Source organism: Ixodes scapularis, unplaced genomic scaffold (assembly GCF_016920785.2).
Source record: "Ixodes scapularis isolate PalLabHiFi unplaced genomic scaffold, ASM1692078v2 PGA_scaffold6__148_contigs__length_123643588, whole genome shotgun sequence".
Lineage (NCBI taxonomy): Eukaryota > Metazoa > Arthropoda > Arachnida > Ixodida > Ixodidae > Ixodes > Ixodes scapularis.
This window is the reverse complement of record NW_024609881.1, coordinates 116,840,376-116,864,021: the sequence shown is the minus strand read 5'-3', so window position 1 is coordinate 116,864,021 and position 23,646 is coordinate 116,840,376. Positions and strand designations below refer to the sequence as shown.

The following is a 23,646-nucleotide window of genomic DNA, read 5'->3' as shown; positions in this document are numbered from 1 at the left end:
GTCTAGTGCGATTTTCATCTTACATGTTCTGATAACTTTTAGCTTTGCGCAAAAGTAGCACACTGATGCAGCACTTTTTTTTTACTTCTTGCTCTTATTCAAGTGATACAGAATTCCCATTTCATTTTGGTACTTGGACTCCACCCGAAATCTAAAAATAAAGAAACACTACAGTTGCAACACATGAGTACAACAGAAGTATTGTCACTTTTAACATATTCATGTCTTCCTTCCATGCCTCGTTGGAAGCATAGGCTAAAATTTCCTTCTTACACCATATGCCTTCTTTCCCTAAAAGGGAAACCACCTTACTTACCAAAAGAAAGGACAAACCAATGCATATTATTACTGTGCAAACTTTTATTGTGGTCATTCTTCAGAGATAAAAAAAAAAAAAGAGCCGAGCTGGAAATAAATACCAAAATAAAATCGAGGATAAAGGCACGTCTGTTTGCTTTTAAGTTGTGGACGCGTGTGCGCTGCTCACACCTTGGACATGGGGAGTCGGCAGATCTTGCGCGTAGCGCCTGCAGAAGAGACCACAGTTAACAATTCACCAATCCAAAAAGATAGAATGCACCTACAAGGTGCCCCACAAATGATTTAAATGTTGTTGTTTTTTTACCGCAAAAATAAACGACGCATTGCCGGAAGCTTAGCCTCTGCCCAAACCAAATCCCAAAGTTTCAGAAGTAACCGTCACCTTATTCAAAAGTCTTGATCTTCTCAAATTTTCTAGTGTGAAAATGGTAACGGACGCCCTCCAATATGTGGAGCTGAATGGTGCCAGTTACCAACAATGGGCCTTATTTTCCCTTTGAAATTTTCGTGAAATCGCTCCTAACTTTTGAATAAGCCAACAGTTTGTTCTGAAACTTTGGCGTCTGGTTCGAACCACTAGCGCCACATTTGAGCAGTGAACGAGCTTTGGACGACGCATAGTTTATTTTTACAATAAACAAAACGCTGTACGCGGCGCACGTCTTTAAGAATTGGTCGATTTACTGGATTTAGACGATGCCCAGCGAGTTTCGAAGTGGAGCCATTCATTTATGTTTACTAAAAAAAATAGTAATGATTACCGCAAAATACCGCAGAAAGACCACTTGGTTCAAGCGCCCACTATTGACATTTCCCAAGCCTGGGAATTCTGCATATTATATGTTAAGCGCCCGACTTGACCGGACAAGTGCCCGTGCCCAGATTAACCCAGTTTTCAGTGAAAGTGGGGTGGGCCACTCTCCCGGTATTTTACATTAATTATTCGGCTAATTAATATATTTTTGCAATCCCCGACTTCTGCCGTGACTGGCAGTTTGTTCCCCTAAGGAGTTCCTTTTCCTACTTGTGAACTGCATGCAACCCTTTGACTGCTCCGTGGCTACACATGTGAGAGTAGCTAACTCCCACGATTTGCAACTCCAAATGAGGCCATGCCACCTCTAGCGACAAACAAAGGAAGCAGAGAACCTGGGAGCTTACGCTCATTAGCCAGGGGTGGGACGGATCAAACTGGTTTTGGAGCAATTTTTGGAGCAGAAAAATTTGCATTTTGGACCACTAAGGATAAAAAATTTGTATTTTAAAGCACATTAGGACTAACTGTGACATCATTTTAAGAAACAGACTTTGCCAGTCGTATTATGAGTTACAATTCAAGCAAACTAGGTTTGTACTACAATGTTGGAAAGTTATGAATAGAACTGTGAAATACTTGAACTGCACGCAGAAAAATATTTTATTTTAGGAACAAATTTCGATTAAAAATGAAGGGGGCACGACTCGGGAAGATTAATGCTAGATGCTACGTCGCACCATACATACATCGCAGCATTTACAATCCATTGGATGGATGGATGAATGGACAGACATGACTGAACCAAAGAACCGGACAGCGTCTCGCGCCACCAGGTAATGAAATAGTCATGGTTGTCAACCGAGCTTCCACTTTCTGCTAAATGTAGCATCACTGTGATCTATGGCGCAGCGCCGTCAATTCTGGTGGACTTCATGCTTTTGGCACTGCTAGGCACAGGAAATTGCGAATGTATCAAAATGGCACAATTCGCGCAGCTGTCCTGCCCCCAACTGACATATCCAGCAACAGATGGCCTAGCCATCTGGTGGCCAAAGCGCGAGACAAGAGAATGGGGATCAGAAAGCCCACGATTGAACCTGAAAGGACAAAAAAAAAAAACTTTTCTTCACAATATCCATGAAGCCATTGCCCGATTCCTCAATCACCATGTCACAAAAAAATTACTTTACAGAAGACAGTAAAAATGCCTTTACGGAAGACTAGGTGCACTACCGTAACTTGTGATTACGGCAGAAAGCCTGTCGATTCGGCAGAACCCACCTGAGGGGGCAAGGCGGGTTTCCGTCGCTGGATGGAGAGGTGCACGCTGCACAGCCAAAACTGCTTCCCTGCATCCGCCAGCACGGGGCCTGACATCGTCCCTGTTGGGAGTTAAAAAAGGAACCACAGTCTGTCATTTCCATTTTAAGGGACATCTGTTTTAATCACAGGTGTAGGCAGGGGGGTGATTTGTGGGGGCAAAACCCTCCTCGAAATCATCACGTCTTTTCTTTTTTTAATTAAGGACTATTCCAGCCCCCTTCCGGTGGCTGGAACAATTAAGTAGTCAATCAATCTTTGTCTTCCTTTGGGGACGGCCGTGTCCATACCCGTGAATTGTACAGTATTTTGACTACGACATGCGAAGATAAGACAAAAACTCCTCTCCCTCCCCTTTCCTCCCCTCTCTCCCCCCCCCCCCCCCCCACCCCCCCCCACCCCAAAAATAATTCATGGCTACTCCACTGGTTGCAATTACAGGCAGGTAATACTGTAAATGACTGCAGTAAGGTGGTGATTTGGCCCAGTGGTAGTCATTGTACATGATGGGGAAAAACAGCTCAAAAGTGCGGACAGGAAAAAATGAACACGCACAACAGGACAAAACTGCACATGCAACTGTAGAATTTAAAGGCAGAAACAGCATAAAAAAAAACATACTAGTATCTGAGTAGACTAGAACACACATGACAACACCCGGCAACCAAGCAGCAAGTCATAATCTAGAGCTTTCATGTTCTGCAAGGGTGAACAATCTAGATTACGACGTGTTGCTTGGCTGGCGGGTGTGGCCATGTGTGTGTTACTATGTATGTTTTCTTTATGCTGTTTCTACCATGAAATTATACAGTTGGAAATATTACAGCTTTGTCCCGTCGTGCATTTATTTCCCCCTTCCTGCGTTTTTGAGTGGTTTATTCCCCATCATGTACACTGTAAATGATTATTTTTGCAAGCTCGCCATTTCGGAAATTTTGCGAAGTGCTGCTTTCAGAATATTTTGAGGGCACGAAATTTTGCAACTGTGAGTGAAGTCATTAGCATGGGGTGAAATATTTACAAGGTCAACTGTTTGCAATAGTTTTCAGGTCACAAAAATTAAGTCGTTTATAATATCCCAAAATAGTAACCATAAAAAAAAAGAAAAAGGGCGCAGCAACATTTTGCAACCAACGCATGCTTGACACAGTGTGCAATTAAGAAAGCTCACCTTGACAAGCGCCTTCGCAGGGCCTTTTGTGTGGCTGCCGATATTCGTTTGGGAAGATTGTTCTGAAAAGAAATTCGCAAACTTGCGTTTCACGCTTGACTGAAGGCATTTGGGTGACTAAGGATTAAACACAACACATTTACACTGCGTCTAATAGGCATGTCGAGCCCACATTGAGACCATCCAACGACAATGAAAAAATGCCTCACAACTCCTCTAGGTCAGTAATCCACCATTTTCTGAATTCCCGGTTTCAAAGTTCTTCAGTAAGAAGTTGCAAGGAGGGCGTGACAGAACCAAGTGCAAGGATTCTTTTGAGCAACAAAGCTAAGTCTCGTTGATTCTACTGAGCTACAATAACCTAAATTGAGCCCCCCAAACATTGCTTTTGTACCCACTGTAGTTTATCTGTTGCCCCCAAGTTTATACAAAGAAGCTAGAATCCTCCCAAAAAAATAAAACAAGGGTGAGTGTGAGCCAATAAAGATGAACTGATTGGCTACCATGCGCGCCGTGCGCTGCCGGGCCGTCCTTACCACACATTTTTCCCTTTAAAACAGGACCACTGCTTGTTTAACAAGTTTTTACAGTAAACCTCGCTGCAGAAAACAAGGAAACATGTTTATCTACATGCTTAAGTGGTTTGTTTGAGTCTACAAATCACTAGACATTCAGATTCTTCCTCGTACGAAAGATCTTGAAGCACTCGGGCATGTGCAGAGCTGCGCTGCAACTTGTCGCACTCCCATCGACTTTCACTTTTCTTGCCTCATGCCTCAGACACTTGGCACTGCCTCAACAAGTTTTGCTCGACATGATTCGGCGGAATCTGACGAAGGAAGTGTGCCCCGTCTGCGGCCTGGAAAAACAGAGGGGACGATCCGACGGGCTGCTTTCCTCGACTCCGGTTTCCGAAAAGGGTCGTCTCCTCGATAATTTCTTCGGAGAGGTGCACTTTCCAGTCGGTATAGCTTCCCCGTTTTCCTGTTTTCTTTGCGCGAAGAATGCGGGCAGGCATCGTACACAGTCACATCGAGAACGTAAAAGAAAATCTTCCCGTATCCTTTTGCGTAGCGACGCATGATCAGAAATGATGCAAGCTGCTGGTCTTGCCGGTCGACACCTCCCATCCCTCCATTGTACTCTTGCACGACTAGAGTTCTCACTGGTTCGTTTCCCCTGTGTCATCCCTTTCCAGTGTCAGTGATGTTAGCAGCAGCATGGCAGGCACGGCGAAAGCACGATGACAGGCTCTCAATCCTGCCACTGAAAAGTCATGATACCACGGGAAAAGGAAGCGTCGCATTCACCCCTGGCCAGCTTTGATGCTCTTGGATCTTTTGGGCATATTCTTCCCGTTTGTTCCAACAGTGTTGCATCCACCGTTTTTTATCACTAGGAAGAGATGCGGCGATGAGTACCAGTTGTCTAAGTAAATGGTACGTCCGTCATTGAGACAGTCTCCGAGGTACTGCCAGCCTCCAGCACGCGATCGATGCCTTCTGGTGTGCTTTGGCTCATGCTGGAGGTGGGACAACTGAAGCTGCTCCCTGCCGTTCTCACCAGTGTTGCGGAATGGGCACCCCCATTCCATTCCAATTCCATTCCTGGGAATTAGGGTTTTCGATAATTCCATTCCTTTCAACTCCTAGGAATGGGGACACTGGGCCCATTCCCACTCCTGGAATGGCTGAATCGTTCCATTCCATTCCTCTAATTCCTAGACGTTAAAAGTGTCACTTGACAGCTGCATTACGTTGCAGGGTTGGGCAGAAATATTCAGAAATGTATTTGGAAATACAAATACTGGGATAGATGAAAATAGTTGCTGAGATACTGATACTCAAGTCTCAAATATATCCATAAAAATGTATCGTGATACGTATCGGAAATACATTTTAAAAAGAGGCAAAAAGTCTTTGGAAATACAAATACAAGAATACATTTTAGGGAGGGCACAAATATAAATACATTTTGCAAATTTCTTTCAGACGCCAACTGAGATGAGGCTTTAAGTTTGAAGTGGAAGTTTCTTTTTTCTTTTTTATTTTTTGGTCCCGAAATTACTTTTCCGCAGGCTTGGCACTTCGGCTTGAAGGTAGTGGTTCCGGACGAAGAGTCCTAAATGGGTTTAAAAAACGTCCCATCAAGGATTGACCGCGGTCCCTTCCCTGGCATCCTGTCTGACTGACCAGTGATGCGCAAAGACCGAACCCTAAAATAAATTCCATCAAAAAATCACCACTTCCCTGTCCAATAAGGGCGCCCCTGTCAGCACTGCATGACGTCACGGTGGGATGAACCAGTATTCTTGAATCTGTAGGTGTTGCCTTGAACATGAAACTTTACCCACGCTGCTGTATGAAAGGACAATACATACTTTCGTTGTAGCTGACCTCGTTGAAGACCATGCAGGCAGTTGCATTTGGAATTTTCGAAAAAAGTGGACCACCTGAAGCATCCTGAAGCACATGTATTATCTTCTGTTACGGTTGAAAAATCGGTACAGTGGCATCCCTGTTGTGACGGTCCTTCCTGCCGACTCTCCGCCTCCAACGCATGAATGGCAGTCTTCAAGTTTCGCCTAGCATCATTCAAACAGGGACCTCGTGGATTGCGACCCGAGATGGTCGGCACAGGTGCGAGCTCTTCGAGAAGCAGCGCGCTCGAGACGAGTCAAAAGTGTACGAAGTCTGGGTCCGCACAGCGAGGCCACGTCTGGCCTCCTTCCTGGGATCAGATCACCAGAGCAGCAGGTCACGTTCACGTCGGCTGATGACGTACCAGCCGTGCAATATTACAGGCGCAGACGCATTCGGATATGTGTTGAACTTCACTGGTGAAAGGCGCCACCGCCGCCCCCCCCCCCCCCCTCCCCTCTGTTCGTTGCTTTGACGCTTGTTTTTTGTATTGCATTTTTTTCTTTTGCGCATAGTCTGCTAGGGCCTCACGCAGGTTCGCAGTTTCCCGCTCATTTTATTTCTGAACAAGCGACTCCCTGACTGGCTCGGTATAGCTGAACCTAATAAATAAATAAATAAAATACAAAGAACCTGGCCCATTCCATTCCCATTCCATTCCGGGCAAAAGGCAACTAATTCCATTCCCATTCCATTCCCCTGAACGTTGCCGCCATTCCATTCCCATTCCATTCCGGGGTCGCGAAAATGCGGAACGATTCCGGAATCATTCCAACTCCGGAGTGGCAACTCCGCAACACTGGTTCTCACTCTCAAAGCACGTCGTCGGCGTCATCCAACGAAATCTGGCACTTCGCAAATGACAGTATCAACTGCATCTTCTGCGCTTGCTCAGTGATTGCGTTGCACGTCACGGGTAGGGACCGATTGCACACTTTTGCGGCATACGTTGCAAGCCTGACCTCCAACTCCGGAAGGCTTCCCCACCTATCCAGACTTTTGCCCGCAGAAGTCTCTTCGCTTGCCGTCACAGTTAACCGCGCCATTGCAGACTTCACTGGAGCACCACCCGCTCTGACGGGTCGAACTTGCATCCAGCAGCGGTGTTGTTGGTTGCTTCTGGATGAAGAATGGCCAAAAACGAGCACAAAAACCTCAACTATCCAGATCATGCATGTCAATACAAAACAATGTAGTTGGCGCTCCAGCATAATCTCGAGAATCGATCAAACGACGTGCAACCACGCGTCGTGCGAAAAACTACGAAAAGATGCGGGGAGGAGGGCGCGAGGCTCTTCCAGCGGAATCCAGAGTGGCTCTTACAAGGAGTGCCATCACCACCGGGAGGCGGGTGCGCCACGCGCCGTTCACAGCCGTACTATCGGGCTAATTTGCGAATCACTACCACAAATACTCGTTCGCGCAAATTAAAGAAAAAAAAAAGAGAACTTGTAAAATGAGCGTACAGGATAGCACAATGCTATGAGTACAGCCAGCTGAACTCGTAACAAGCCGAGGTGCTCTTGATATCGCGATTGTATCGTTTTCGTCGGCGGTGGAAGGCTTTGGTTCGATTATAAGTCGACTCCCCCAGTTTAGATTTTCAAAAATTGAAAAATGGGTCGACCTACATTCGTGTAAATACGGTAGTAGGAAACCACGCTGGGTCTGGCTCAGTGCGCTGCTTTTTCCTTGCGAAGGCATTTGTGTAGTCCATCACCAGTTCCCAAACAACTTCCCAAGGAGCGCATTCAGCATTTCCAAAGGCGAGCAGTTGTCATCTAGGGCTGAGCTCATTCGCCGCTTAGGTACTGCAGATCCAGAAAATAAAATTTTCCTGGAATTTTCTTCTTTTCTGAAATTTTCCTAACTTTTTCGGCAGTGTCGTCATCAGCCCAGGTCCAATCCTCCCTTCTCAGTCTCTCGGGCGTCGCACCACCAGGGCTATCTTGTCGTGATTCTCACTCAGAACTGCTGTCGGAATCGCTTTCGTCGTCGGCAGAAGGTTCCGAGAAGTCACTATCCTCACCAGACGTCCCGTCATCATTGCTGTCAAAGAGGATATCTTTGATTTCGTCAGAAAGGCCACGTCGACTACTCTACGCTGCCATCTTCTCCAAGCAAACAGCGATTGAGCTGGAAAGGCGACACCCACAAGAACAAGTTTGAACAAACACAGCGAACAGAACAACTTTTTCCATCTGTTGGCAATGTATCCAACTACACTACACCACGTCTACATGCCGCACCATCTATGAATGGCTTTTTAGAACAAATACATAGAGCCAGGCGAATCGCCGGTTTTAACAATATGGCCCCTGATGGCGCACCCGCCGATTCGACGGCCTTGGTAGCGAATGGGTTAAACATGGCGACTTCACCCTTTACGGGGGCTTTTACTACAGGGGCTCGAAGTTGAACACCCATTGAGAAAGTCAGCAAGATCCAGGGGCAGATTTAAAGGGGGGAGGGGGGGGGGGGGGCGAGAACACCCCCCCCCCCTTTGGGGTCAACTTTTGCTTAAAGGGACCATGAAGGCAGTTTCGAAGTTTTATTCGACGATTGAAATGGATGTCAGGCACGTCTCAGATACTGTTGACCAAGTTCTAGCCCGAACAGATGTTTGGGTGCTGCACCAATCGAGCAAACAGGCGCGGTAATAATAGCGCCGAGAACGATGCCCGAGACCCTACCGAGGCGGCGGCAGAAAGGTGGACTAAAGTGCGCCGTCGAAGCGTGACGACAACGGGCTCCTCATCTGGCGATTGGTTCAAACGATAGACGCGCTCTTGGTTTCAATTTCGGTGGTGAGATGTGATGAAAAATTTTTATTTGAACGTTGGATAATCTTTTGAAGTTGTAGTTGGGAATTAATAGGTTTCATACCGTCTATAAAAGCATAATCTGAAGCGATCCTTCCGTTTGTCACTGGTTGAACGCATCCCGCACTGCTACCTCGGGCACCTATAACAAGCATCGAGCAACCATGGACAAAAAAAGGGAAAAGGTACGAGCGCCGGACTTTTGGTTTTGGTTTCGTGCGTCATCTCGTGTTCGCTTTGCGAACTGGTGTCTCACCAATCGTGCCGCGTTTATGTGCAGTAGTAGGTTGCGCGAAAGGTCGGCTAAAGACGTGCGGTCGATCGGGCGACGTTAGTCTGCATAAACTGCCGACCGATGCAGCAATGCGCAGCATTTGGTTGCGCGCCGTCGTTTTGCGTAGAGCTGTGGACAGCGGTGTCAGGATTTGTTCGTTGCATTTCCGACCAGAAGACTTTGAGCAGCACCTTCACGTCAGCCGGAGTCTGGGTAAAAGTGGGGCGGGGAGTCGCTCTGGAGGCGGCGACCGAGGAGTTGGTGGTAGGTCTGGGGCGCCCTCGTAAAGCGCCAATCCAGAGTTCTGCGTCCTTAGCAGCATCTCCCGTTCAGTCGGCTTGAGGTCGCTGAACGGGAGCTCAAACTCGTTTGCGAGCGCAGCGTTGTCGTCCATTTCTTCCAGGTTTTCTTCACAGACCGCCGTGCACTAGAGCGAACCACGGGAACCACACTGAGTGCGCACTAAATCCTACTGATGCCGACAGTGCTCCTTGTTGTCACTTCTCTTTCCAGAGGCGAAAAAGGGAAGAAATCTGAATGTTTGTTTCGGTTTCGCAAATTTATTTGCAGGAACAGAAATAAGAGTCACAACGATCTAGAAAAAATTGTGTGGCATGCCAGGACCCCAATGCTTCCGAAAACACGTTCTTTTTAAAAAAAATTAAATTGCCTTCATGGTCCCTTTAATGAAAAGATTGATATACACCGTTTAAGATTTCAGTTTTTGGTGACATAGCAAAAATTGGGTCAACAAAATAGATGTGAGCAATGTTTTGGCCGTAATGTTAAATCTCAACAGACCCAACCCCCCCCCCCCCCCCCCCCCCCCGCCTGACCCATAAATCCGCCCCTGGCAAGATCGCCGGACCACTGCGATAGCCAGCGCCGCACTGTGATTGGCCACGGCCGAGGTCATGCGCAGTGCTGGCCAATCGTGGTGGTCGACGGACTCGCCGACCTTTTCGCCAACTGTTCAACTTAGAGCCCCAGGACGACACAAACGCACAGGAGTATCAAACACAGCTAAACTTTCTTTTACAGAAGAGGCCCTTAAAATACGCACCATCAACAAAAACAGAAAGGGTGACACGAAAAAAAAATATTTCCACAAGTACACTTTCATTTAAAAACACATTGTGTTTGTGTCGTCCTGCAGCAAAAACCCCAGTCTCGGGTCTTTTGGTTCCTCCTTTTCTCAAAGACGCCCTTTAGTTTCCACGAGTTTCCTACCCAGAAATCTCTGAACCCAGTCTCCGACGGCAGCAGTTCGTCGGAAAGTGGCAAACTGCGTGGGAATGCAAGTGCGGCAACTCACCGTCGCATCCGACGTCTTCTTAGACCGAAGTTGCTCGATCAGGCGCATCCGGTCGCCGCAGGGAATCCTGAAGAACACGTCGTGAAGTTCGTGGCACGCCGCCGTCAACTGCAGGCACCGACACACATTGACAATGTTGTAGTAATCCGATATTGGGATTTTTTCCTAGGTGATGCCAACATACAGTTGTGCAGGGGCTCAAGCATACAACCTCACGCTTGTATATACCATATAATTGCGTGTATTGGCTGCACTCATGTAAGGGCCGCACTACCTGTTTAAATAGAAATCTTAAAAAAAAGAAGACTTAAAAAGATTATTTGCGTATTAGCCGCACCCCTTTTTTTCCTGAGGCGCGCCGACTGCTTCCGCAGTGTGGTGCGCGCTCCGCGGTCTATATCGTGTCATGTACGCGTCTCTGCTCGTGCTTTTTGCTGCGTTTTGAAGCACAGATAAGAAAAGTTACGGGAGTAAAGCTTCGAAAAGCCGTCCTTTCTACGGTTTTCACATCATCCATGGTCGCCTTCCGCTTGTGTGACGATAGCTGCTGTGAAATCAGACAATTGGGTTTCCAACCGTCGCCGTCAGGCTTCGCGAGTGTATCGTTCTGATAATTCGGCTTGTGCGGGCCCCAGAACCCGAGAGCAGTGGGCAGGAACTTTGAAACTGTTACTTATGCCCTGGAGTGCCGCAGACATAAAACAGGTCACGAATATGGTGCTGAACAAACCGTGCAGTACGCTGCAGTTGCTCGACGTTAACATGGAAACGAACGTCGAGGTAGAATGGATTTCTATGGAACAAGTGGCTAAAGCGCACCCCGAAAAGGCACTTACTGGATGGCTCAAAAGAGCAACTCTGGCCACTGTTGGCGCCGATCAGACTCGGGCACCGAGGATATCGCAGGTTACAACGATTGAGACCGAAATAGAGGCACTCAAGACCACTGCACGCGATGGCAAGTACGTCCATCCATTTCATGATGCACGTCAGAACTATTTTGTTTTTTAATTGTGTCCGGGCCGCATCCAAAAAAATCTGCCCCGAAATTTGAAAAAAGAGGGTGGCTCTTACACGAGATTATATGGTAAAAGAGGGCGCACGCTCAGGGCGCCTGCCTAGTCGCTGTCTCAGAATTCGTCCCGATCGGTCGTCTCATTCACTTCGTCCTGGCGCAGCCTTCTACAGCCTTCGCCAGTTCCTCTCAGGGACCACGCCGTGGCTAGGTGGGCCCTAGTCTACCATGCCCCAGGGTGGTTGGCTACGGGCGCTGTTCCCACTTTCTTGAATGCTGAGCAGTTCTTAGCCTCAGTCACGACTTAGGCGCTTGGCCGTCCCCTAAACATTACTACAGACCTCAAATTTTTTTTTTTTTTTTTTTAGAGAGAAAAACGAAAGCAAGGATCACAAGTGCACTCTCTGCAGAAACCGGTAGAAACCGACCTGCCCACAATGTTACACCTGTCCGTGGCATCACATATCCTCCGTAACGTTACATCTCTTTCCACAATCACTCCCCGAGCTACGTTAAGATTGTTTCACGGTTTCTTTGAGTCCCAGGGCAGCGGGGGGGGGAGTCACCTGGGTGATGAGCCTCTGGTGGAGCTCCAGGTCCTGGGAGGTGATAGTGCCACACCGGATGTGGGGCTCCTGGTGAAGCGCAAGGGCGCACTCCAGCGTGTCCTGCGGGAAAACGTCGGACCCGACGTCGACGATCGGCGTCACCTAGGGGGAGACGGGTTCACCCTCCCGTGGCAAGGAGGCAGAACCCGTAAAGGAGAGGGCATTGACCTGCTTGATTGCATCCACTAGCAAACAAGCCACGAGGCAAATCACTCGCTCGTCCGGTCAATCTTTTCTACTTTAGAGCCAGGTTTCTGAGCTGGCCAACTCGGACTGATCCAAAACCAAATCCGACGGTTGTCCAATGCAAGAGTTTCGCCCACTCAAACCCAATCCGATCCATGGACGACGACCTGAGCCAATCCACCACCTTCGGAAATTTATGGATTGGGAAGTTTTGCTATGAGCCGTCCGCGAGTGTAGTATGGACGAAGTTAAAAGTAAGCAGGCTCCTACCTAGAGGCTCCTTTCACACCAAGGCAGCGCTGTTGCATTTTGCGTTCCCGCAAACTTGCAATTAAAATATTTGGGAAAAAAAGCTGTTTTCAATGACAGTAAATAATGGGAAGCAGCAATCTCCACCATAACACTGCCCCTTTCAACAACCATCCAATATTTAATTTGCAACTCTCCTGGTGCAAAGCTAAAGGATCAGCTAGTGAGAGCTTCGTTAGAGATTTTTTTAATACTTCCGCTAAGACAGGCCAATTGCCTCATATGGGTTAAACAGCATGATAGAAGAACCTTGCTAAATCTCCAAACCAGTCTTTTCTGGACAGTGTCGTCCCAGGGTAAGCAGCACCTGGGGCAGTAACTGTGACAACCCCCCACCCTCCCTTTTCACTGCCAAAGCTGCCCCTAGTGATGCCACTGTTTCTGTAGCACTTAAGTGTCTTAGCAATAAACCCTTTTCAAAAGTCAGTCTGGCAACTTCGATCACCATCACCATCTCAGTGTATCATTCTAATGGCAGCCTTCTTGAGGCTCATGAAAGTAGAAATGCGGAGAACTCTTGAGGCCTGTAGGTTTGAGACGTTATATACAACACGACACACAAATTAGACACAACGGCTCCGTAAGCGTTTATTTCGAGAGTAGTCCAATCAATCTCTAGGCACAAGTTTGGCTCTAAAGCCTTTTGACGGGGGAAATTTAATCAAGGGACATATGGGTCTCCACTTTGTGCTCATAGTTCTGACGTTCACACCATCAAAACTGAAACGAATCAAGGAAGAATTACGAGGTTATTGGAGAACCAATTCTCATCCGCCAATGACGTGCAAATGTGACGGTGTCCGGCGAAATACAGTTTCGCGACTGAAAGTGAGCTGCTTTTTGAGCTCTTAGGGGATGCTGAATTTTGAAAAGGGTTTATTGTGGCACGAGCAGGCCCGAAAGGCTTGGCGAAACGGACCGACCGGAAGTTGCTTGGGATGCGAAAGGCTGCTCGTGTTTTCGAATACGGAATTGGTCTACAAGCTTTCAAACTGGCCAATCAGAAGATGGTAAACTCCGAGGCCTTCCTACCTTGATGGTCTGAATGATGGTCTGCACGCGGTCAGTCTTCATGAGCCTCCGGGTTAGGTGACCCCTGATCAACGCCGTCAGACGGGCAAAACCGCGACGCCATCTTGGGTCCAGCGTCTGGAGATGGGCAGAAAGCATCGCTTGACAGTCGTCGGGAGAATTTGTTTAGACTCTCGCGGGTTTTTAAAATATCTCTCGAGGTAAATTTAGAAAGCAAGAGATGACCATAGGTGGTTATCAGTAGGGTTTCCGTGCTTCCGGAGTTTACGTTTCGTAAAATCAGGAGGATGATTTTCGGATTTATTTTCGCTAGATTCCCAACATCCTAATGTTCAGAGTTTAATTTTGCTCCGCTCCAAAACTTTCCAATATGTAAAGTAAAATGAAATAATCTCTAAACACAAACATACCGTTCACCTGTATCGAACAATATTTATTCAGCTGGATATGGAATTGGCACCCTTGCCATTGTAAATACTAACTGTCCCATGACAAAACTTGAAAACAAGTCTTGGTTGAACAAATATCGATACTTTAAAACCACTAAGCACCTGGGTTAAAACCACTAAGCACCTGGGTGTAGTCGCTGAGAAGTGTGAAAGCTCCACTGCCCTTCCCCTCTCCTATGAAATTTATAAGTTCATATCATTCCCCGTTATAAAAACACCACGCATCCTTCTCTCAAAAGCACAAGCACTATTTGGTACAAACTGGAAACCAGAGGAGCGGCTTTTGTCGTGACTCAGAAGTGCAGTGACCGATTGTCCTGAACAAACCTCGACAAAATACTATACGGTAAACCCCCTTTAGTCAGTAGTCAAAGATTTCAAACGACGCAGCCCGCGTATCCATGGGACCACTGAACCTGCACTCTCAACGAACTTAGCACGTTTTTTCTTTTCGCCATCATAATTTTGACATTTTGTTGGGATAAATCCGAATTGGTAAAAATTTCACCGGCAAGCATTTTTTAGGATCTCATCATACTTGTATGACAAAAAAAAAAAACTAGCTATAAACAGGCCATAGACTTTCCGGTTTTATCCGAGAAACGTTCGTCAATGCCAAAATTAAGAAATCGGTTGAAAATGAGACACACTAATAAACATCCATAGGTTTTAAAAATGCATAATGGGATAAAACCGAAAAATACAGATTTCTAGAAATTGTTTTTTTTACCAAAGACTGTTTTTCTCGAAACCCTCCTCCGTCCAAGACTGGAACTCATATTTTTTTCATGGAAGTTCTCTCTCCAAAAAACGTTGTTTCTAGCGTCCGTCCAAAAGAAATCGCCGAAACGCACGGACTTTTCAAAAATAAATAAACGCCAGGGAAAACATCCACCGGTTTCCTTTATAAATAAAAAAAACTGAAAATTGACGGCCTAGTTATAAAGGAAGGTTCTGCATCTGTGCGGAAACCCCGTAAACGCAGAACCATATTCCCTGGATCGCCTCAAAATAATCTGCGGATCCCAGACCGAGAACTCGTCCAGTACAACTACGGTGCCTGGCATGTGTCTCCCACTGGTCCGTTTAGCACATCCGAAAGAGCGTTTCCTCGATTTCTGCCCCCATGATGTCATTAAAGCGCCTCAATGTCTCCGGTTGTTATCCTGGCAATGTCCCAGCAGCAAGGCGAATGCGGCAGACGACTGCTCTGTTGCAGGTCCCTTTCCGTCTTGAAAGTCCACGGAAGCTTCGCCATCCAGAAATTGGAACGCCGCGACGACGGCAACACTCATTCGCTCGTGCTTTACGCCGGAACTTCTACAACCAACTGCCAGGATTACGACATCCGACACCACGACGCTTCGGCTTTTGCGACGCCATTGGTTGCCACTTCGAGACCACTCGCGATGCACGGGTGAAATGGGACGTTAGACACACCAGGCGGAGACACGTTTCAGGCACCACAGTACGACTACCAACCTCTTTCGTCTCCGCGAGAAGGTCCCGGTTCGTACTTCCGGTGGCCGACGGCGAGACGTCGGCGCATTGCAGACGAGATTTTGGGCTGTCTTCGCACCGTTCCGAGTTGCGCTGTTCTACGTCGCTTCGGACCTCGTCTAAAAGTAAAAATAAAAACATTTTTACACACAATGGATAACTGGCTGTGTTTTTAAGTTCCATTCCTGCTGCCCCGCCTCCAATTGACCCCTTTTAAAAGTCTGTCGAGCAGCATTGGCGGCTGCCATTTTTTGGCCACAAAGCGCGCAATTGAATCCGAGTTTACGTTGACGCAACCCGTGTGTCCAATACGAGCTCGGGGTAGGTGCCAAAACAACGGCAAACTCGGATGATCGGCGAGACAACCACCAGAGGGAGTGCATTTCTGAAAAGGGACCATGCAAAAACAGACGCCTCGCTTGATTACGACGCATCCCACCCTTCAATTGGCACGAAATCTATTCACTGCTAAGACCATCCTATTCTCGCGAAATAACCCTTGTTCCGTAAAAACTTCAGGATGTTCTAACCACAAAGAAACAATCAATATACCACTCAATTCAAAATGCAGCAGGCTGCATTGGGATCCTTGTCCACTTATAATTTCCGTGCAAAGTTTTACTGTTACAGGAAATGCATTAAGAGAAATTTCTAGAAGTCAATCGTATAACACATTGTGTTAAAAAGAAACAAAAAAGAAACCTATTACACATTGTCCTTACATGGTGTCTGCTCCACGGTTTAAGAATGTGAACAGTTTGTCCGAAGCACTACTGGACGAACTGAAAAAAACAACGTCTTCATCATACCCGATAAACTCAAAATGCACAAAATGAGTTGTGAATGAGTTGGGCGCGCGTGCTGTGTATGCCACGTGACAGCCTCACGTCAAGGCCACATACCGTATTTCCCAAACTATAACCCGCAAAACCAAAATTCGGCTGAAAAAAAATTTTTTTTTTCCTTAGACAACATGCATTTGGTGACAGGTCCGCATGTAAAAAAACTTAGCTACACAGCGAACCTTGACAAATGCTTGATGCCTCGATGCTTGCAGCTTCTTTCTCGACGCTTGTTCTTTCTTTTGTTTCTGGGACAAGTTCGCCGATTAAACCTTTATTTTTAGTTTTACAATAATCAATCCCTTTCTATGCACAACAATCCTTCGACGTTCATAAAATTTATTGTGTCTCCTAATAATGAACGATCTCGGAAAAACACTTCCTTGCATGGTACGCAGACAGTCGCACCTCATAGAATTTGAACCTTTAGACGTGTAGTCTGCAAACTACTATAGCCTGGAAAATATTGTATGTCATGTTAAAAAAGAACCAGAAACCTAGCATTCGCTCTCCCAACACGGTGCCTGCTCTATGGTTTACCAAATGAGTATTTCACGACTGCTACAGACAAACTGATAAAATTTAAGTATATGTCTCAATCACATCTGACACTCTGAAACACACGAAAAGTGTTGCAAATGGGTTGGGCACAGGCTATGTGTGTGTTTGAGTGATGTCACGAGACTGACGTTGTGATATCACGTGACCCCGAGATTACATGACCTCATGGCGTCACAAAGTAACGCAACACTCCGACGTGAAGGTCATTGTGCCACGTGCACGGCCGAGAGGAAAGGCTACTCTATACTTCGAGAAGAATCGTGTTTACTCTCCTACCAAATATTCAACGATCGTACATTCTAGGCCGAATAACAGATAAGAAGGCCAACATGGCTTTGTCGAGCAAGACTCGCAAACTGGCCAGCCGTCACGCCGACACCTCGGCGCTCATTCTTTCTTTCGTTTCTAGCTCAAGTTTGCCGATTACACCTTTAATTTTAGTTGTACGTTGTCTATCCCTTTTCACCCTCGACGATATGAGCAATGTAGCCCCTGCATGTCAGTTGAACATACCACTGCGCTTTTCTCATGAAATTAGCCCTATAACGGATTCAGTGTTAATATGAACCGATCACTATTACCAGAAAACGAAGCGGTGCGGGACCCAGGAGGCGTCGTCTCCGGGGTCTCCCACGAGGTCTGCTCGTTGCCGTTAGGCGAGAAGGTGGCCAGCGAAGCGCTTCCGTCTTTCACAAACTCGAGAGCCAGGTTACGGCTGAGGGTGTCCATCGCCTTGTTGTGTTCTGCCAGCATCTCCTCCATGAAGTCGAGGCCCTTTGTAGACCTAAAAAAAAACAAAAAAAGATTTTGTTGTTTTGGAATTGCTTTTGATGCATGCGGAAACTGGATCCTAAACATACCAGTCGGAGACGCATTCCTAGCATTGTAGTACAATACATTTGAGTCACCAAACCGAAAAAAATGAATTCATTGCGTCGTGTTTTTGTTTAACAGCAGGGAGTTAGTCCGCCCTAATGGGCGTCTGATGTCTTCGCTGCACACAAGAAATTTAGCCAGTGCACTACCATCGCTAGCTTGGGGTCATTAGCGTACACCACGCAGTAGTGACACACGACCGCACGCCGGTACGATGCTCGTCCAGATCGAAACATGCAGGGGTGTGGATTGAGCCCAGGATCCCTGCAGAGTTCTGCGACTCAAACTTTTGCCCCATGTGCTTCAAGCTGTGGCGTACATACTCCGTGCAGTAGACAGAACAGCGTGAGAACATAATTATCTCGTTTGTATTTAGTACAGGTTAATTAACGCGGGAGGCTTTCAGAGATTTTTTCGAGTGGCTCTGAAGCTAATCCCCCTGCCCGATGCTGGAACGGAAGACAAATCGAAACTTTCTCTAACTGCTCATTAGCCCTGGAAGCGGATCCGCGTTCGTAAAGCGGTAGCGAACGCGGTTCTATAAAGATACAGTACAATTGCACGCGCAATTGTACTGGACCTTTATACAACCGCGTTCACAACCGTTTTGCGAACCCGGATGCGCTTCCAGTGTGAATGAGCGGCTAGGCCTCATTCAAAAAGCCGTTTTTTCTCCCCGTCCCAGCGAGAGCGCAACAACACATACTCGACGCCATCATCAACATTCTTTAACACTATACTTCACTCAGACTAATCTGTAGAAATTTTCCTTTTTTCCTTGCATAATGAACAGATTGAATTCTCTTCCCTGAGATATTGTACCATCGAGTAATTTTGCATCACTTCAAATTGAATTCTAGAAGAGTTCTTCTTTTTTTGTGCATGTTTCAGCCCTGTAATCTATTTAGGATTATAGTAATGGTGTGTGTGTGTACTTGTATTCCTTCAAAGGTTTGCTTGCCTTTTATTTTTCTTGCAAGGTATACTGTTGATTGCTGGTTTGTTTGTGGTGCCATATAGTTTTTCTTCCTTTTTTATATTTACTGCCCTTCCTGCTTGGACTGTTCCAAGGTCAGCAGTATGTAATAGAAAAAAGATATGCGATATATGTGATTATAATGTCATGTTATAGCTTTCAGCAGCACTATGCCTACCAACTGTTGTCTCCTGTTTCCTCGGAAAACTGGCAACCATGATTTTAGGCACCAAGATGACTAGGCCAGGTGGTGCAAGCTACGGCTAGTTATAAAGGCTACAGCCATTAGCATCCACTCATCCATCCACGGCTGAAGTATCATTACTCTCAAGCATACCATATTAAGTGGCTCTACATAGTTTGTAGTTCTTAACGAGAGGAACCGTGACCACTCTTCAACAAAAGGAAGAGTAATATCGGCATAGAAGGGTTAGGGTAACCAATACACTTTCAAGCTTCCATAGTTCTTACCTGAAAGAATCGTCCGAGGAAACACTCGATGTCTCACCATCACTGTCCTGGTCGGCGTCATCTGCAGCTTGTTCAGCATCGTTTGAAGAGATTGGCTGGCTCGACGACACCGCAGACAATTCAGCTGCTGAACACTCCACGCTCCCCGTCGAAGGGAAGTACCTTCTGTCCCCAGCAGCCGATTCAGATGCATGTCCATCAATCTGCCTCGACGAAAGCACAAATGTATCTCCACGCTTCAGGGGCGTAACACCAGGCCTCGCAAACGGTGTCGGCAACTTGTCTTCAGCGCCGTTAGAAATGCTGAAGGTTTCGCCTATAGCCTTGACACCAGACAGCTGCAGATCGTCATTGGGCCCCTTAGAATCGCTGCAGGCCGAACTGTTGCATGCTTCGAAACTGGTGTCGGTGTCTGCAAACATGTCGTCTGCTCCGTTGTCGACAATGCCGTCTGCCATGGAATCTTCGCCGTCTGTTTTAGAAGACACCAAACTCGGCTGGGAACTCGACAGGTCTGTCGACGCGGGCGACGTGCCTGACAGCGAGTCATTGCTTTCCGTTTTTTGTGGCGTTGCAGTAGGCGAGAATGACTTATCAGTGCTGTCTGGTTTCTGTACGTCGTCGTCTGCTTCCTTAGGCGTCTTGCTTCCCCAAAGAAGAAGGGCGAGCGACGGTTTCTCAACCGTGAACGATAGAGAGCGGAGCAGCGGAGGGCGTGAAGTTACATCCTCGTCGCCGGGTTTTTTGTCTGCTACCGGTTCCATCTCCAATGGGCAGTCGTCTGCAATGGAAAGTTCTGCACAAGCAGACGACATGTCCCCACCTGCCAAAAAAAAAAAAAAAGTACAGCATTTATTAAAATATTTATTTTATTATAACAGAGTCCCCAAGGTCATAAAAAGAATAACATAAAAAAGGTGAGACTTTTTTTTAGTTAAAAAATAGATGGCCAAGTGTTATATATTAGCAAAAATGATTAGCAGATGCCAATTTGGATGCAAGTATTTCCAGAAAGGGGTGGGGGGGGGGGGTTAGGACATCCGGACCACCCTCTGAATCCACCGAGTTGAGTTACATCCTGCTAAACTTAGCGGGATGCCATTATGGCTTATGTAGTCATGTGGTCACACGTAACATGACATCAGCTCATGAAACATCACGGTGTCAACATTACTATATCTAACAATGTTAGGTGCCAAGTTGTGACATAAAGTGATGTCACATCATGCAATGTCAGGTCACGTGACAGTATCATGCGACTCCACAACCAGACACTGCGACGGCCCGTGACTCACAGTGTCATCAACTGAGTGACGATCGTACACATGTCGTCTAACCTTTTTAGCTAGATTTATCGTATTTTCCAGGGTATAAGTCACATTTTTTTTCATATATTTTTCTTGGTGTGACTTATATGCATTTTTTTTTTTCATTCACGAAGCGACGCTTCTTTATTTAATGCTCTGCGCCATCCTTTGTAGGGCACTGTAACTACATATCCATAGGTGGTGTCGCCCCCTCCAGAAGGCACTGCTGTCACCACACTCTCCTACAGCTTCCATAACCGACTCAAAAAGCAAGAAATTTTACGGTTTCCCCGAAGCGGCTCAATCTGGATAGGCACGACAGTGAAAATAAAGCTTTCACAGCATGTTATCAACATTGCCTATTTTAACCACGATTCTGTATTCTTTTGCTTCCCTCCAGTAACACTGAAAGGTAAGCGAGCTGGTTTACACGCATTGCAGAATATTTTCTCGCGTCTTTCTTAGTTTCCGTTTGATGAGCAGTTTTTTTCTGCCATGCTCCAGCCTTGTTGCTACATTTAAAAAGAAAGGATTGTGCCAACCCTATCTTCTAGAGGTACCGAAAAAAGTATGTCAAGGTTTATCTTTCTGCCTGCGCATCGATGCTCGCGTCGCCTACGGGACACGGCCTAGACTAGGCCTAATGGTCCAAAGCTTGGTTCACAAGTGTCTAGCTCGTTAAACTTTCGTTCGCTTGGCGTGCATTTGCTCGAATAAAGCCGACTACCTTCTCATTTTGTGAGTTTTATGTCCTTCTGCTGCAAAACACTCGATTGCACCCGCCAGACAGCGCCGTGCTATGGGCATTTGTTGCTAGTCGAAACATCAAAGTTGCACATCAAACGGTATGCGCGATCTAGCCAATTGTGCGAAACTCCAATTTCAAGATACCGATGCACGTAAACTAAAAAAACTCATAGTGTGAACTGTGCAAAGAGATGCGACTTATACAAAGGTGTGACTTATAGTCCGGAAAATATGGTAGCAGAAAAATACCCCTCCAGATTTAGCAGGGAATATAAAAGGCCACATAATGTAACATGAAGCCAAAACTCCTCCAAGTCCGGGGCATAAATGCACGTCAAAAGAAAAGACAAATTGCCAAAACAATAATAGAAGCCATTTTACCGGATGGGGTATGAAAGGAATCGAAGGTCTTGTCGCGGGGGTCGTCGTGGTCCGATTCCGAGCTGGTCGGAATGAGGGTCGCAGACGACGCATTGTCCGGCGTGGAAGCAGACGGACTCGGGGGCCACCCAAGGAACCCGCTTGAAAGCGCTCCAGACATCACCGTCGGTGTCGTGTCGGGTTCTGTGGGGAGAACACGAGAGTCAGATTCATGAAGGCTCTTACGATATACGGACCGCCATTTCATCGCCGCTCCTGAAATTACGGAGCTCAGAACGTATCTCCCACTCGTGTCTTCGAACTCCAAAAAAGTGGTCCCTCCATTTCCGTCTGATATGTCACACAAGTGCCACGCCGTCGCCAACCGCGGCCCTGGTGATGGTATGGCAGCAGTAGCGGTAGGCGCTTGTTTTATCGCAGGTCGCTTTCCAGCGGAAGCTTTGGCAGCCAAGAGTAGGGACGCCGCAATGACAGCGACACTTGGGGTTTTCTAGTGCTTTTTTTTAGAGCTCCTATGCCCAAGCATTAGGATTGTAACATCTGACAGCATGACTTCTCCGATATCACGTGTGGCTGCTTCGAGACCACTTTCGATGCATGGGCGGAATGGGACGCCAGACGCACCGGTTGGAGAGGCGTCCCAGGCACGGTACTGAAATGCACTGCGTTCCAGGCACGGTAGTGAAATGCACCGCGTTCCAGACACGGTAGTGAAATACACTGCGTTCCAGGCACGGTACTGAATTGCACTGCATTCCAAGCACGGTACTGAATTGCACTGCATTCCAGGCACGATACTGAAATGCACTGCATTCCAGGCACGGTACTGAAATGCACTGTGTTCCAGGCACAGCACTGAAATGCACTGTGTTCCAGGCACAGCACTGAAATGCACTGCATTCCAGGCACGGTACTGAAATGCACTGTGTTCCAGGCACAGGACTGAAATGCACTGCGTTCCAGGCACGAGACTGAAATGCACTGGGTTCCAGGCACGGTAGTGAAATGCACTGCGTTCCAGGCACGGTACTGAAATGCACTGCGTTTCACTCGACAAGTCTTCCAAGGTCGTCATGTGCACGTGTATTGGCAGCAGACTGAGTGCCATTTTTTGCGGCGCTTACAGGGCAATATCGGCAGTGTACAACTGTGTAACTGAGCATCACAATTTTTGTTTCCGTTTTCTTTGAAAACAACGGTACAGAAATAATCGCCGGTTAAAACATTTAAAAAGGCCGCCAAACATTGCTGGAAAAAGTCCACATCAGTGGGCCTGATGAAATTCGGTAAATGACTGCAGCGATGGTTGGAGGTCCCACTCTATAGAGGGCACATCTGGTCGTTTTGCTTGTTTTACTTTTAAAACTATGATTACTACACTGTAAAAAACATCAATAGCAGATTTTTCCTGTTCGTGGACCAAAGTTATACGCAGAATTTTTTAGGCCCACTTCAGACGGGGCAACTTTCTCGGCAATTCTGGGGTTGCTGGAAGGTTGCTCTCTAGCTTTTCATAGATCGACATCAATTTCTCAGATCGGGTTCGGCTCAAAACAAGCGAGCAACTCGGAGCAACTCGAAGACGTTTGAAGCAACAGCAGGCCAATCAGGGACACAATATTATCACGCGATACCCCGTGCCGGTGATGATGACAACAGAAGATTTGGTTCTGGTTTGAAATTGATCGTTTATGGAAATAAACCATGTCAGAAAAACGAGCTAGCATTCTCAACGGCATTTAAAGATGTAAAGAAACGTTTCTAGCGTGTAACTGTGTCTATATAGTGCAAGAGAAATAAAATTTAATGATGATAATAGCAAAAAGCATTGCAAATTGTTGTATATTTATACAGCCGGAAGTTAGTCTGCCTCAGTGGGCGTCTGGTGTCTCAGCTGTAGACGAGCAATTTAGCCAGTGCAGTACAACTGCAAACCTGGGGTCTTTAACGTGCACCATGCAGTAGTGATACACGACCACACGCCGG

General features: G+C 46.8%; 1 protein-coding gene across 1 annotated transcript; it reads right to left on the bottom strand.

The window, feature by feature from the left end:
• Positions 1 to 342: 342 nt before the first annotated feature.
• Positions 343 to 21,839, bottom strand: LOC8025867. The gene is made up of 10 exons (XM_040213507.3): positions 21,661 to 21,839; positions 19,226 to 20,048; positions 17,484 to 17,686; positions 15,482 to 15,618; positions 13,551 to 13,667; positions 11,982 to 12,083; positions 10,401 to 10,508; positions 3,570 to 3,631; positions 2,360 to 2,460; positions 343 to 527 (listed from the first exon to the last, which is right to left on the bottom strand). Exons 1-10 carry the CDS (start codon positions 21,818 to 21,820, stop codon positions 484 to 486), a joined length of 1,857 nt encoding a protein of 618 aa, XP_040069441.2. The 5' UTR covers positions 21,821 to 21,839; the 3' UTR covers positions 343 to 483.
• Between the last annotated feature and the right edge of the window lie 1,807 nt (positions 21,840 to 23,646).